This window comes from Quercus lobata, chromosome 1, assembly GCF_001633185.2.
Source record: "Quercus lobata isolate SW786 chromosome 1, ValleyOak3.0 Primary Assembly, whole genome shotgun sequence".
NCBI lineage: Eukaryota > Viridiplantae > Streptophyta > Magnoliopsida > Fagales > Fagaceae > Quercus > Quercus lobata.
The window spans coordinates 22,286,891-22,301,100 of NC_044904.1; the positions used below are offsets into that span (position 1 = coordinate 22,286,891).

Consider the following 14,210-nt stretch of genomic DNA (forward strand, 5'->3'; position numbering starts at 1 on the left):
GTAAATTTTTGTAAAATTTTTGTAAATTAGTTTGTGTCTGTAGCATTACTCAATATATAATATTAAATCAATTCAATTTTTTTTGGAAATAAATAAATTATATTTAATTATATTCTGTATTTATACTCTCCATTAAGTTATTAACCCAATTAAAATAAACTATTATAATAACTACGATCATAATTCCTATAAATACCATAGTTATTAAATTTTTATATTTAGAAAATAAATAAAATACTTTCTCAAAAAAAAAAAAAATATTATTAATAACTATCTTAATTATCAATATTAGCTTTAGTATATTTAGTTCCTCATACATCCACAATCATAATAAACATATAAACATATATAAAATGTCTATAAATAAACATCATCATTATCAAATTCTATATTTGAACCAAAAAAAAAAAAAAAAAATCCACATAACATTAATATTTTTCGTGTAATACACGGGTCATCACCCACTAGACTTTCTTAAATGGCCAAACCTGAATTCACGAAGTATATCCCATAAATAGCGTGCAAGTGCAAATCTAATCACGTTCCACAACACACACATAGCTGGCTTTTGATTGAGAGAAAAGAAAGAAAACCCAAACCCGTGAAAAGAAATCCAAATACGAAAACAAAAACAAAAACAAATTTTCTTCACCGATATATACTCACACAAGATTACCACAAAGAAACCAAAGGAAAACCGTAAAAGGGTTAAAATTTTGATTTTCCTCCTCCGCAGTCTCTTTCCCTTCATCTTCACGCCTTATCATCAGTTCGTAAACAAACATCACACTCTCCCTTTTACACTCAAAATTACTCACCTCACGGATTTCGTTTTCTTTCTTAACTCCATTTTCTCTCATTTTAAAATCCCCCCAAATTCCAAATTCCCTTCATTTCCAAGAATCCATTTTACCTCGAATTCTAAACACTTCCGATCCACTGCTTTGCCTCAGTTCTCTTCTCTTCTACGCTGCCTACGTGGCTAGATCCATTTCCGTTCCCATCAATCTAGGCCCCTCCGCTTTTCTCTCCGCCCGAGAAGTTTAGATCTACTACTTCTCAGTGCTACATTTTGCTTCAAAGTTTGAAACCGTTTTGTTTATATTTTGCTGAACTACACTGTTATACTCAATACAACTTTCTCAGATCCACGAAGTTATCAGTTCTTATATCTCGCTAATGGCGAAACTCGCACAATTCTACGTCGCTTTACTCTTGGCGGTTTCCTTGGTTGGATTCTCCGTTTCTCAATCTTCGCCGCCGGCGACATCTCCATCTCCATCTCCGGTTCTTCAACCCGGATCCGACTCGCCGTCGTCTCCGCCAGCTCCTGTTCCGGCTTCGGGTCCGGCACCGGCGCATTCTCCAACGAATCAGTCTCCGAGTCCATCTCCTCCGTCGCCTCCTGTGGCACCAGGATCGTCTCCGACTCCGACTCCGATATCGGCACCGGCCGATGATACGGTGGCGAGCGACGTCAACAGCAAGGCGAGTTCCGATTCGAACCACTCGTCCGGCGGCGGAATGAGCGCTGGGAAGAAGGTCGGGATCGCGATCGGAGTGTTATTCGCGTTCGTTTTGGTGGCGGTGGGAGGCATGGTGTACAAGAAGCGCAAGGACAACATTCAGCGAGCTCAGTACGGGTACGGAGCCAGGAGAGAGATTCTCTGAAACTATTTAACTCTTCATTCTCTCAACAATGGAATTCCACTTCATACACTACAAAAATTTCTTGATGATTTAGAGGCTTTATTATTACTGCTATAATTTTCTTTTATAGTAATTAATTGCTTTATAGTTTATATCAGATCATTGTGATAGCTTTTTTTTTTTTTTTTTAAATGATTGGTACATTATTTTGAGATGGTGAATTGGTGTTTAGGAGTTAATTGAATTTTCATGCTTCATTCTTTTGGATTTGATATTTGGAGTTTATATGTTTTTTTTAGTCAATAATGTCTTTACAATTACAGATATTGAGTTCAGTTTTAGTGTTCAAAAATATTGTTATACAAAAAGTCTACCTTTTACTTGTTTTGTTTTGTTTTTTTTTTTTTAATTGTGGTTGGTTTATGCTATTAATTTTAATCTTTAAGCTACTTTAGATTCTTCTTCCATTTTGGTTGGTGGAGGAAAAGGGACTTCCAAACGTAAGTAAATTGTTGCTGATTAATAGAAAAATAAAATCACATTTTAACTAATTAAATCTAAAATTCACCCGCGCATCTGGTTGTTATAGTAACCAAGTAAATTTATTATGCACAATTTATTTTACATTTAGTTAATTTATTCTTTTTTTACCTATTTGAAACCTGATTGATATTTTAGTGAAATATAATCTGATGTTAAGTGTCACTAATCTGATGTTAGGTGTTTAGAAATATACTTATATATAATAGATAGAAGTAATTTCTTATGAAATTTTTGAATAATTGGAATCAACATATTATTATAGTCTTAAAAAAAAATTACTATAGTGTCTCTTGACACTAATTATTTTTGTTAATAATGAATTGGATTATTGAGTTCTTGTGATGTTAGAAATTTCTTAATGCGAATACGAAGGATTCTTACCTTTATTATTATGGGGAATTTTGTCAAATCTTGGAATATCATTGCGTTGATAATGAAAAATGGAGAACAATTTTAACGTGCGACCTGCGAGACCTGTCAAAAGTGTCATGCAAATGCACATGTGGTAGAAGTAGAACATGACCCCCATTCCGTACGTAAAACATTGTTCGTGGGACCATTTGTTAATTACGTGAGAGCCACAAAGCAACGCTGTTCTTTATTATTGTGCTAAAGTGTCGTATTTTTTTCTTTTCCTGGAAATTGTTTATAGCTGTCCCTGACAATGGCCAGCTGTGCTAATTCATTCTTAAAGGTGAAACTGAAAGGTGTCTGAAATCTGAATTTTGATGAGGGTTTGTTTGAGGTGAGAGAAAAGAAAGAGGTTTGAATATTACAAAATTATACAACTTGCTGCACAAGCGTCTACACGTTATACAGCTGCATTCAAATCATGACTTCAAGTCACGATTTCTTGTTTGGAGACTGCAACTTCAAATTTCAATTTCAGTGCAATTTTGCATTTGTGTAAAAATGCGTGAAACAAAGTATTCCCTATTATAAAAGAGCATGAACCCTGCTACTTGTGAGAAGGGGTTCTTTCAAAACTATGAAATGTGTGAGTTTTTATGAAAGAGACATTCGATGTAACTAGCACATGTGATAAGTTATTTGGTTACTTAGGCTTTAATAATGCTCTTTGTTGTTATTCCCATAGTTATTAAACTCAATCCAAACATTAACCTAGTTTATAAGTCAGGTTATCGATTCAACCAATGAATTATTAATCGAATCATAACATCAAACAAAATTTAAAAAAAAAAATATTTATGAAAATAAGTTTAATAAATCATAACATAAATATATAAATTAAAAAAAATGGCATATTTCTAAATTAAACTGACAATTATTATTCAAAATCAATGTTTCATGATAAAATAGTAGTCTTTTGATAGAATATGAGTCTTAGAAATAGGTAGACAAATAGAGAAGTGCATTTATTTAAGTATTCTATTTTTCAAATTACCATATTATCATACATTAAACAGTAAAAAAAAAATGGTCAATAAAATAGATCTATAGATGTAATTTATAAATTTCACAAACCCAATCGGGTTATATAAACCCATCTGGGTTATTCAAGTTGCCACAAACCTGTCGGGGTTGATTAGGTCTTATGCAGAAACAATCCATTTTTAAACATTCGGATCGGTTTAGGTGCTAGGTCATCGTGTTTTAAGTCCAACCGATTGAGTCAACTGAACGTTTTTGTTTTCAATTTCATTCTTATTATTAAGTCATTAATATAATTTGTTGAAATTTGATACTTTTGCTATTGCTACGCTAATTGGGTAATAGTTCAACTTATTTTTTGGGATGAATACGCTAATTGTTCAACTTTCCCAAATGTTTACTCAATTAATAAAAAGGAAATTTGGTAACCAATATCATACGCGTGTCAGTCTCAAAGTGATCTAAAACAAAAAGAAAATTACCAAAAATTTGTTTCCGTTTCTTTTCCACTGAGTAGATTGGAAAGAGAGTTTCTAACTTTTACTTTAAAAATTTTGTCATTACTTAAAAGGCTCCGGGTAAAGCCCTACGAAAAAATGTAAAAGAAAGAGCTATGGGGCAGCAAGTGACAGCAACTATCTGCCATTGGCCTCAGTAGCCTATTGGCACCCAGGTACCTTTGTGTCCTGATGCTCGGGGGTTCTAGCCCCGCAATCACCTAGCAAAAAAAGTGACAGCAACTATCTTATTTTCTTTGGTCAGACAAAATTGCTGGGCTTCATAAAGGTTGTGTGAAACGTGAAGAAAGGATGGTTCAGTCCATCGTGACTGCTGTGAGATTCTAACTTGCAAAAAATAAAATTACGAAAGAATGAAACTCTAATATTTGACACATCCCTTTTTATATTTTAAATTTTATTGTGGTGCAACCGTGCAAGAATTAAGGAAGAAGGGTGCATATAGCGTCCAAGGCAAGGTAATGATCACGATTGATGAGGTGGGGAATTCTTTAAAATTGGTGTTGATGGAGGTAAAGCTTCATAATCATTGGCCTAACCTCATCATGAACTAAGTTGCTTCTTTAAGTGTGGTTATTATGTGGAAATGGAGAAAAAGAAAGATTTTTTTACAATCATAGTGTTGCATCAAAGGGATCCACAGATATCAGTAAAAATATGCAGCTTGAATTTATTTCTAATGATGGAAGTAGTACACGGATGTTTGCATAGCAATTGATGAACATATATTGCATATGCAAAGCTTACATGTAGTTTCTCTTCTATTTATCCTGTATTGACTACAACTTTTGGGAGTGGAGTTATATAACAGGATTGGGACAGTGGTTTCCCTTTGACAGTCTTACTTCCTATCAGCCAGCCGGAACTGCTTGTGCTAGCGCTTACTCTTCTGCAGGAGGGTCAACCCAGCGGCCATGATCTTTTATAAGCTGGATCAAGGCATCAGTTGCACGCTCCATCTCAATTGCACGCTTCACCACCGTCTGAAATACAATCCAACTTTCGTCAAGTTCACACAATTGTTGAGATTGTGAACGATATTATCATGAATACAACAAAGTACTGGTACTGCAAATGATATGCCAACTACTCAAAGATGTCTTTGTACTACCTTCTGATTTAAGAAAACAAAGTACTTTAAGAATAACCATTCCACTGCATCACTAAATAGGAAAAAGTGGTTATGGGTTAAATAAATGTTCCAGGGAAATTCCCAACTGAGCTGTGGAGATACATTCAGTAGTCTCATGATTAATTGACAAAGGATCTGGGGAACTTACATTCATTTACAAGCCCTTGTCAAGTCCCACTGTGTGGTTTAGGACTCTAAAGGATAAAAGGGATTTAATGCCAACAATGTATAGCATCAATATGGTTTACCAAATTTGTGTTCAAGAAAAGAAATATAGTTTCTTTCTTTCTTCTTCTTTTTTTTTTACTGAAAAATTTCCTCATTCTATTGATGATTTTTGGGTTTTTATGTTCCTAATAAATGACAAACATAGCAATGATACTCAGTCTGTTTTTATAAGAGCATAGGGAATTATTCCACTACTATTCACTCATTCCTACAGTTTCTGAGCTCCATTACAAGTGGTTCGTAATTAACATTTGACCAGATCATATCAGTAATTGACAATCACATGATAACTATCTTGGTTCCCAAATCTGGTATGTTATTGATCTCTATGAACAGCATGCTTTTATAACATCACTCAACAGGCAGTGACCAAATAAATCTCACGGTCATATGCACATGAAGGTCAGCAATATGGAAATTCCAGGTTACTTCCTGGTCATAATGAAGACATACTGTGTCCTTGTATCGTAGTATCCCTAGAGTATCCCTACTCTACTGAAGTTTGGCTGTTAGATACCTTGACTTAGTGAGCAAAATGTGCAGATTTAATTCAGAAACTTGATAACTTTCATACTTCTTATTATTAACTACAACTTAAATTCAGTCAAAAAAACTACAACTTAATAATTAAACTAATAAGTTCCCTTTAATTAAGCACACTTCATTCATAGAACTGTATTTAAAAGGAAAAAAAATTAATTATGCATGCAAGTCATATCATAGGTTGCAATCGAGAGTGGCAAGTATTGCTCAACTTTTCTATAGGATGCAAAATTTCTTAAAAGATATTACAGTTAAATCCACAAAAAGATTTCAAACCTTCCCAACATATAGGTCAATCTTTCCAGGAGCACCACCAACATATCCAAAGTCTGCATCAGCCATCTCTCCTGGTCCATTTACAATGCAACCCATGATTGCAATCTGGCACAGTAAAGAAAGAAAGAATTTAGACCAATGACAAGAAACTACATTATATATCTTGGTAACTTGGAACAGGAAGTTGATATTCAGTATCATCTGATAACAGAACAAAAGGATTAAGTAATTACTGAAACACCAGGCAAGTGTGATGTCTTTTCCCGTATTTGTGCACTAATTTCTTGAAGGTCAAACAAAGTTCTTCCACAGGACGGGCATGAGACATACTCCTGAAACAATGTTTAGGCATATTAAGAAATGGTACGATAGTGTCATTTATTCCTCAGATGTTAGATCCTTTTTCTTTTCAGCATAGAAACTACATACGGTCTTCGTATTCCGCATTCTGCAACCTTGTAGTAAATTGAAAGACGTATTCCGAAGAAAATCAAAATCTTTATCTGGGGCTTCTAATAGGACACCATCCCCAAGTCCATCTACTAGAAGTGCTCCAGCATTTGTACCAGCACCAATGACCAAGTCATCCCTGCAAGCAGAAGAAAAGTAACATGATCAAAAACTACTCATTCATTCCATCTGCCTGAACAAGCGTGGGCTGAATTACCTGTGAATCCCATTTGGAAACTGAATATGGTGAATAACAGGGAAGTTCAGAGAATTGTCTCCTAGGTACTCAAATAGCCTGCAGATAAAAGTAAAATTATCAGGATAGGAAAGATTTGTACAATTTGCAACTAAGCACCTGGATAGAAAGAGAGAAAACTTCTTCAAATATAGTCTATCTGCTGCCTAAAGCTAATGCTTCATTGGTTCACACCAGAACCGGTTTTTCGATCTTATAGGCAATTTTTAAAGAAAAAATGTCTAGGTCACTGGAGCCAAACCAATAGACAATAGAGGTGGACCCAATGACAAATACAAGAAGACTGATTCAAGAATGGTTTTATAATGGAACTCAGGTACTAAAAACATGACTCCATATTTGATGTAACTCTCTCTCCACGAGCATATATATAACTTTATGCATAAAATAAATCATCATTTCAGCACCAAGGGGAATCCAATCAGTGTTCTGAACAGACACGGGTCATCTGAACCTACGAAAAGCCAAAGGGGAATGTTTGTCCGAACTTGGTATTCCCTGCAATCCCTACTAGTGCATTATGTTCCTTTTTTCTTTCAATAATTTGTAAATAAAAGTAGTTAGAAAAAGAAGAAGACGTAAATAAACTAAACAATTGGCCTTGAACTACTTGCCAATTGCCTTGGGTTACCATATTTCTTCAATTGACTTATTTGTGGAATTTATAAGTAACGTTATCAGTTATTACCTCCTTGCTGCATGCACTCTGCTGATTTTTTCTTCAGTATAGGGTAGTTCATGAAGAAGCATGGTAGCATCAATGTCTTTGAGGATTTCTAGCTCTTCATAGGACTCATCGCCACGTAAAGACACAACCAAACGTGAACCTGGGAGGTAATCAAAGAAATATAAAACAAGTTATAAAAGTTATGGCTGTAATGGAATAGGGAAATGAAAAGAACAAGCATGCGTTCATGCAAGAACTTGATAGTAGTAAAATGCTAAGTGGCACCTTCTGGCAAAAGCTTGTATGCACCAGTTGATAATTCCTTAAGGTTTACCAAAACCAGGGCATTGGGCAATGGCTTTGTTAACTGCTCTGACAAGGGAGTTATAACCCCCATACTTATATCTATCAGCCTTTTGAGAGCTAGCCGCTGTTCACGATACAAAGAATGATATCAATTCATTCCAAAATTGTTTCAATGATTAAAATAATAATGCAGCAAAATGGTTTATTGATATGCTAAGGCAGAACTGATGAATTGAGTGTGTGTGTGTGTGAGAGAGAGAGAGAGAAAGCATATGGAATTCTTTTCCTGAAGTAATGAAGCCAAAGAGAAGTAGGTTACTTACAGCATCATCATCATCAACTGACGGAAGTTCTCTCAATAAAATTGAGTCCACTGTTGCCAAATCCTAAATCAAAATCAATGTGTCACTAAAATTATACATATAAATCCCACAAACTGTAAAGCTCAACAATCTTTTTATGCAACCACATGGAGTAAGAATAGACCTTAAATGGCATGCCAACAACAAGCTTTGCTGCAAGTGACTTGTAAAGGAGTTCTGGCATCTGTATTTCAAAGAATAAAAATAGGAGAAAAGAAAAAGGATTAATTAGACTGTTCTTCAGAATCAAACCCCTGCACCTCTTTCTTTCAAGAAAAAGATTGAGAGGAAAAAAAAAAAAGTACTTATACAAGGAAACAAGGTAACGGCAGTCCAAGTAGTACCTTTAACTGATCCAGGGAAACTGACATGAGAACAGAGCCATCACGGTGCAGGACACCTCTATAATCCACCTCCTCACCCTGTACTTTAAATTTTAAATCTGTTAGAAAACTGTAAATAGAGCAAAATGAATGCACAATTCTATAACAATTTCCCAAAAATTTAAGATGTACCTCCTTTTGGATTGGCAATTGACCAGTTCGCCGTTGGAAATCAAAATAATGTCTGTGCTTTTCTTCAAATGGTGCCTGATGGAAATAGTGTCATCAAGAGCAATTTCAAAGGATCATCTTAAAATCACTATTGAGGTGCTTAAGCAAGTTAATTCAATCTTTTAGAGGATAAGTATCCTACCACCCCTTTCTGAAGTTCAGCTGCTCTCATACCAAGGTTGGCCAATCTTCTGCAGGGGTCTATCTCCTCTTCTGGTGGTTCTGTGAGAGAAACTCTAATTGTATCACCCAGACCATCCTGCAAATCCAACAGTGTGTTTTAAAGTTCCAACTACAGTAATTATATGGCTTTGAAAACTCTATGCTTTTTAAGATGTAAAATTTACTACTAAACATTTTTTTAAAGAAAAAAGGATTTTATAAGTGCAGGATCCCATACATGCATATGTGCCAACTAATTTCAATTAAGTTATGTTTGGATTAAAAATTTAAGAAATTTATAGAATTATCAAAATGAAAGAATTTTAATTGATGGGTTTGAAATCCACAGAAATTTAATTTCACATTGTTTGGATAAGTTCAAAATCAGCACAAGCCTACAACATTATTGAAGTTTAAAGAACAGCATATTACCAATAATCCTAGATAGCATAATTCATACTTGACAGCAAATGAACACATCACAACATAAAAACAGTATAAGAATTCAAAATGATCATCCATTTCATTGAATATGCAGTTAAACCAGACCTGAAGAAGGGTCCCTATGCCAATTGCAGATTTCATTCGCCCATCCTCACCTTCTCCAGCTTCAGTAACTCCCAAGTGTAATGGATAATCCCAGCCTTGAACATACATTTCAGCTACAAGCAGTCGGTATGCCTGGACCATCACAACCGGATTGCTTGCTTTCATTGAGAAGACAAAATTGTGATAGTCCAAATTCCGGCATATCCTTGCAAACTCAAATGCAGATTCAACCTGTTCAAGGAATGCTGAATAGTATGGCATCACTGAGTTTTTATTTATTTATTTTTCAGTGAGTTATGTCATCACTGAACTTGAAAGTAGAAGAAAAAAGCACAAAAGTTTTGTTTGGCAGAACTATAGATAAAAATAACTATTCACCATTCCCCTAGGAGAATCCCCATAGTAGCTCATTATACGATCTGAAAGACTCCCATGGTTGGTTCCAATACGCATTGCTCTTCCATACTTCTTACATTTCTCAACCAATGGAGTAAAAACCTGGTGCAATTGAAAGCCAAAATAAAAGTTTCAGTACATTCTCATTTACATTGTTGAACAGGTGATATTGACTGACCCCCCATTTTTACCATGACAGCTTTACTTTTGGACAAGATAAACTTTCTACAAACATGAATACAGCTAAAGAATAGATGGCAGTATGGTAGAAGAATAATAGCTTTAATCTTTGAGTTCCATCTGGCCCACTGAAGTGAAAAAATGTGCTTGTAAATAAAATAAATTACTTCTACACTTCACAGGTTCTGGACTTAAAAGTTAAAACCATAAAGAGATTAGAGTATTATCAGGATTTACACACAAAAAAATGTGTCAAATTTTGCAGAAGAACATAAAGGTTGTAACATATGTAGGGTCACTTTAAGAAGAACATAAGGGTAGAAATTTGAAAACAGAGACACACAGCATTTCTCATTTCCCCTATAACATGTTCTCAGTCACGTAGGAATCCATGCTTGTAATTAAAAACAATTTAGGAGTTCCCATAAAATCGAAATATAAGTGGCTTGACCTGCTCTATGTGCTCAAGTTCTTTCTGATAGTCCTCTTCTGTGTACTCTAGCTGCTCAAACTGAGCCCGCCTATCAGCTGCAGTGAATCACCTTATTATATTCAGAATACTTGTCTTCAAGCTTCTGAAAACAAAATTAATGAATGGCAAACTGCATACCAAAATTTCCAGGGTTGACACGTATCTTGTCAAAGCATTCTGCAACCCGCAGTGCAACTGAGGGAGCAAAATGAATATCTGCCACCAGAGGTATATTGTAACTGCCCAGATATGTAGTTAGTCACTAGTTGATCTTTTTATCAAATATGAATATAAAGTTTCAAATAATGCCCAACATTCCTTACAATAATTCAGACCTACTTTTTCTGCACAAGCGAGTTTTTGATTTCAAAACATGCATCTGCTTCTTTCTTCCCTTGGACTGTTATCCGAACAATATCTGCTCCTTTGTCAGCTATTCTCATTACCTACCAGCAGATTGGCATTTGGTTCAATGAAAGTTTCCCGGAAAATGAAATGAATGATAATCATACAAGACATTTTTTGCTAGAACTCTTCTGCCACTTTCACCTATTTTACTTCTATTTAGTTCAAGTAGTTTATGATATTTAAAAAGATGTTAATTGGACACAAAACCATTGTGTCATGTCCTGCAAAATTTGAAATTTAGAACCTAGTACTGAGAACAAAAGCACTTTTGGGTGCTGTTGATTCAGACCCGTCATGCTGCTCCAGCAGTAAAACCTAAATTTCCTCATTATTGCCTGGCTTAATCAAATAGACAGCAACATGGGCCATTCAGTAATAATTCTACCAACATAAACTTCGCTTTATAAATATAAATAATTGTCATCCAGTTCCCAACACATATTACATCATATGCCAGTAACCTATATCACATCTGCAGATACGGAAGGAAATGTATTTGCTCCAAATCCTTTTGCTATCTTAGAAAAACATAGCAATTTTTTACATAGATAAGAATGGCTCTATCAGGAGGAAAGTAAAAGAACCTGTTCAACTGTTGCGGCAACATCTTTAGTGTCAGTTGTGGTCATTGTTTGAATCCTTATAGGATGCTCACTACCAAGAGCCACATTTCCCACCATCACTGTTCGTGTTTTCCTCCTGACAGTTTTGTGTATGGATTCACAATACTTTTGCCTAGGAACTACATTCACATAATTATTCATCCATCATGAACAAAACTACCCACAAAGACAGAACAGATATACTTATCAATTAGATATTGAGCGATTTAAATAACATGAATGAAAAACAGTGAACAAAAAGTGATTAAAAAAATTTATCACCACTCAACTGAGGTAAACAAAATTGAGTTTAGTACAACCTTTTGGCTTAGTTGATTATAGAAACCAAAATTACTTTCTGTAATTACACTCCTTAAAAAAAAAAAAAAAAATTAGAAACTCCATTTGAATTCTCGAACAAAAATTAACTTAATTAAAATTGTGAGTCCAATTATAGGAAACCCAAAAAATTTATTAAAAAAAATCAAGAAGCTTCTGTTCATGTTTTGAATGATTTCCTGATCTAATCAAAATAAAAAAATATCTATTAGTGCTTGATGGGGGAAACATTTTTCCGGTAAGTGGATTATGGGAAAGCTATAACAACATCACATGCCTATTTAATTACTTCTAACAATATCTATCAGCAATTCATCCAACATAGTAGTCTCAAAACTATTGCATTACTTTTTCAAATATTCGAAGGAACATGAAGCCAAGACATTGACAAACATAACAGAGAGCACCAAAGACTAAACATAACACATGCATTAAGTAATTATACCTAATAGAGGGCTTCCCTCTGATGCCTGCTGAAGCTCAGCAATATCCGAGCCCTGATTCGAGTTCCTTATCATCAAGACCTTTCTTTTACTAGCCTTAACCCTTCTCATATCAGAAACTCTCACAAAATCCATACTTTTCGTGAACCCCAAACTCAGGTCCCTGCTCTTCAGACCCGTAAACGAAGCCGGTACAGCAGCTCCGGTAGCCATTTCTGTTCACCTTCAGAGTCTCAAAAACGTAATTCAACATTAATTCAGCTCATCAAAATTACTACTTGCAAATTTGTAATTGTACACCCCGTTTAGTTGCTGAGAAAATTGATAAATCATTAACCAATTTTCCTTCAAAATCATCGTCCTTTTCGTTCCCTAAACTTTCTCAGCAACCAAACGAAAAAAAAAAAAAAAAAAGTTTCCTACTTTAGCAGTAAATATTCACAAAAGATAGTAATAATAATAACTAACAAAATTTACCTTTTTTTAGTCTTTTTAACTAATTGGGTATTGATCACTCTATACTATATGATCAGAACCAGAACTCTCAAATTGTAAACAAAACACTTAAAAACACCAAAACAGAAATAAACACTTGTTTTGATTACAAATACAAAGTGCTTTTCAGATAAGCCAGAATTTGTATACAAAAATGAATTGAGCTTTATAGACAGAGCTTAAAAATGTGGACCTGTGGTTGTAGTTTACCTTAAAAGCTGAGCTAGAAGTGGGCTTTTCAAGGAGAGTGAAAGGGAAGGATCTAGAGGAGGAACCAGAACTAGAACTAGTGGTAGGAGGAGTTTCACTTCCCAGGCCTCTGTTTTTAACGATTTTCTGAATAATGTTTTTTCTGAATTTTGTTTTTTTTTTTTTTTTTTTTTTTTTTTTTTTTTTTTTTTGAAACAGTTTGGTGAAAGCAACGTCAGGGAAGAAGACAATAACGTTTTTCTTGGCATCTTTTACCCGCACCATACAAAAGTTGCAATTTTTTGCCCACAATATTATAACTTTTTGTTCTTTAGCCTTTTCTTTAGTCGAAGTTCTGCTTTTTGGCCACAATATTTTAGAACCTTTTCACTTTGCTATATATATATATATACAAACACACACACATATATATATATATATGGAGAGAGAAGATCAAATTACATCTGGTATAACGTAAATTTTGAAAAATTTATGGTTGAATTACATTATTTTTGTATATTTTTCATACTTGCAAAATTTTAAAATGATCAAAAACCAATAGTGGTGGCGTTAATCAATTTTTTAAATTTAATTTTTTGTAATTTAAAATAATACATAAAAGATGAGTTTATAGATCGAATGATAAATAATATTCAATTGGCATGAAAACTGACGTATATTTTAAGAATATATAGAACATGTAATCCAATAATGCAGTTTTCAAAATATGAATTTAATAACAAGTTACTAGGTAGTGTAATATTATTTAGAGTTACATCACATATAACCTGAACTTAATCCTAAATGTGTTTTTTTTCTTCTTCTTTTTCATTAAAGATAAAGTAACTAATGAAAATAGATGAAAAGGTCAATATGAAAATAGAATTAAATATAAAGAACTAAAATAAAAAAAATTTAATTTTGAAGGTCAAAATAAAAACTACCTTAATCTTTAAGAATTAAAAGTGTACTGTAGTCTATTTTAACGTTTTGTTAAAAAAGTCCCTACCATTAGTCATTGCTTTAATTTTTTTTCATTCTCCAAACAAACATAAAAGAAGAAAATAAAATATTTGAATAAAATATTTTCTTCTTGGA

At 34.0% G+C, this 14,210-nt stretch overlaps 2 protein-coding genes across 4 annotated transcripts; one reads left to right on the plus strand and one right to left on the minus strand.

The window, feature by feature from the left end:
* Positions 1 to 526: 526 nt before the first annotated feature.
* LOC115987445 (vegetative cell wall protein gp1) lies at positions 527 to 1,922 on the plus strand. Its single transcript, XM_031111020.1, has one exon. The coding sequence runs from the start codon at positions 1,180 to 1,182 to the stop codon at positions 1,669 to 1,671; it is 492 nt and encodes a 163-aa protein (XP_030966880.1). The 5' UTR covers positions 527 to 1,179; the 3' UTR covers positions 1,672 to 1,922.
* Positions 1,923 to 4,747: 2,825 nt separating this feature from the next.
* Positions 4,748 to 13,298, minus strand: LOC115983521 (4-hydroxy-3-methylbut-2-en-1-yl diphosphate synthase (ferredoxin), chloroplastic). Of its 3 annotated transcripts, none has more exons than XM_031106232.1 (20): positions 13,134 to 13,298; positions 12,431 to 12,651; positions 11,629 to 11,786; positions 10,976 to 11,082; positions 10,775 to 10,875; positions 10,616 to 10,692; positions 9,967 to 10,086; positions 9,589 to 9,819; positions 9,020 to 9,136; positions 8,839 to 8,913; positions 8,668 to 8,745; positions 8,448 to 8,507; positions 8,285 to 8,347; positions 7,941 to 8,085; positions 7,677 to 7,815; positions 6,950 to 7,027; positions 6,712 to 6,871; positions 6,516 to 6,614; positions 6,283 to 6,387; positions 4,748 to 5,086 (listed from the first exon to the last, which is right to left on the minus strand). In XM_031106232.1, the coding sequence occupies exons 2-20, from the start codon at positions 12,639 to 12,641 to the stop codon at positions 4,985 to 4,987; spliced, it is 2,226 nt and encodes a 741-aa protein (XP_030962092.1). In that variant the 5' UTR covers positions 12,642 to 12,651; positions 13,134 to 13,298; the 3' UTR covers positions 4,748 to 4,984. The 3 variants fall into 3 exon arrangements, with proteins under 3 accessions (XP_030962092.1, XP_030962102.1, XP_030962096.1); XM_031106242.1 differs by having other exon boundaries at positions 12,431 to 12,660; positions 13,134 to 13,262; XM_031106236.1 differs by lacking the exon at positions 13,134 to 13,298 and adding an exon at positions 12,906 to 13,102.
* Between the last annotated feature and the right edge of the window lie 912 nt (positions 13,299 to 14,210).

Coding starts and splice junctions, on each gene's coding strand:
- LOC115987445 (XM_031111020.1), top strand. CDS start 1,180: ATGGCGAAACTCGCACAATTCTACGTCGCTTTACTCTTGGCGGTTTCC.
- LOC115983521 (XM_031106232.1), bottom strand. CDS start 12,641: ATGGCTACCGGAGCTGCTGTACCGGCTTCGTTTACGGGTCTGAAGAGC. Junction 10,087..10,615: donor AACTTGAGCACATAGAGCAG/GTCAAGCCACTT, acceptor CAATTGCACCAG/GTTTTTACTCCATTGGTTGA. Junction 8,914..9,019: donor CTGAACTTCAGAAAGGGGTG/GTAGGATACTTA, acceptor TATTTCCATCAG/GCACCATTTGAAGAAAAGCA.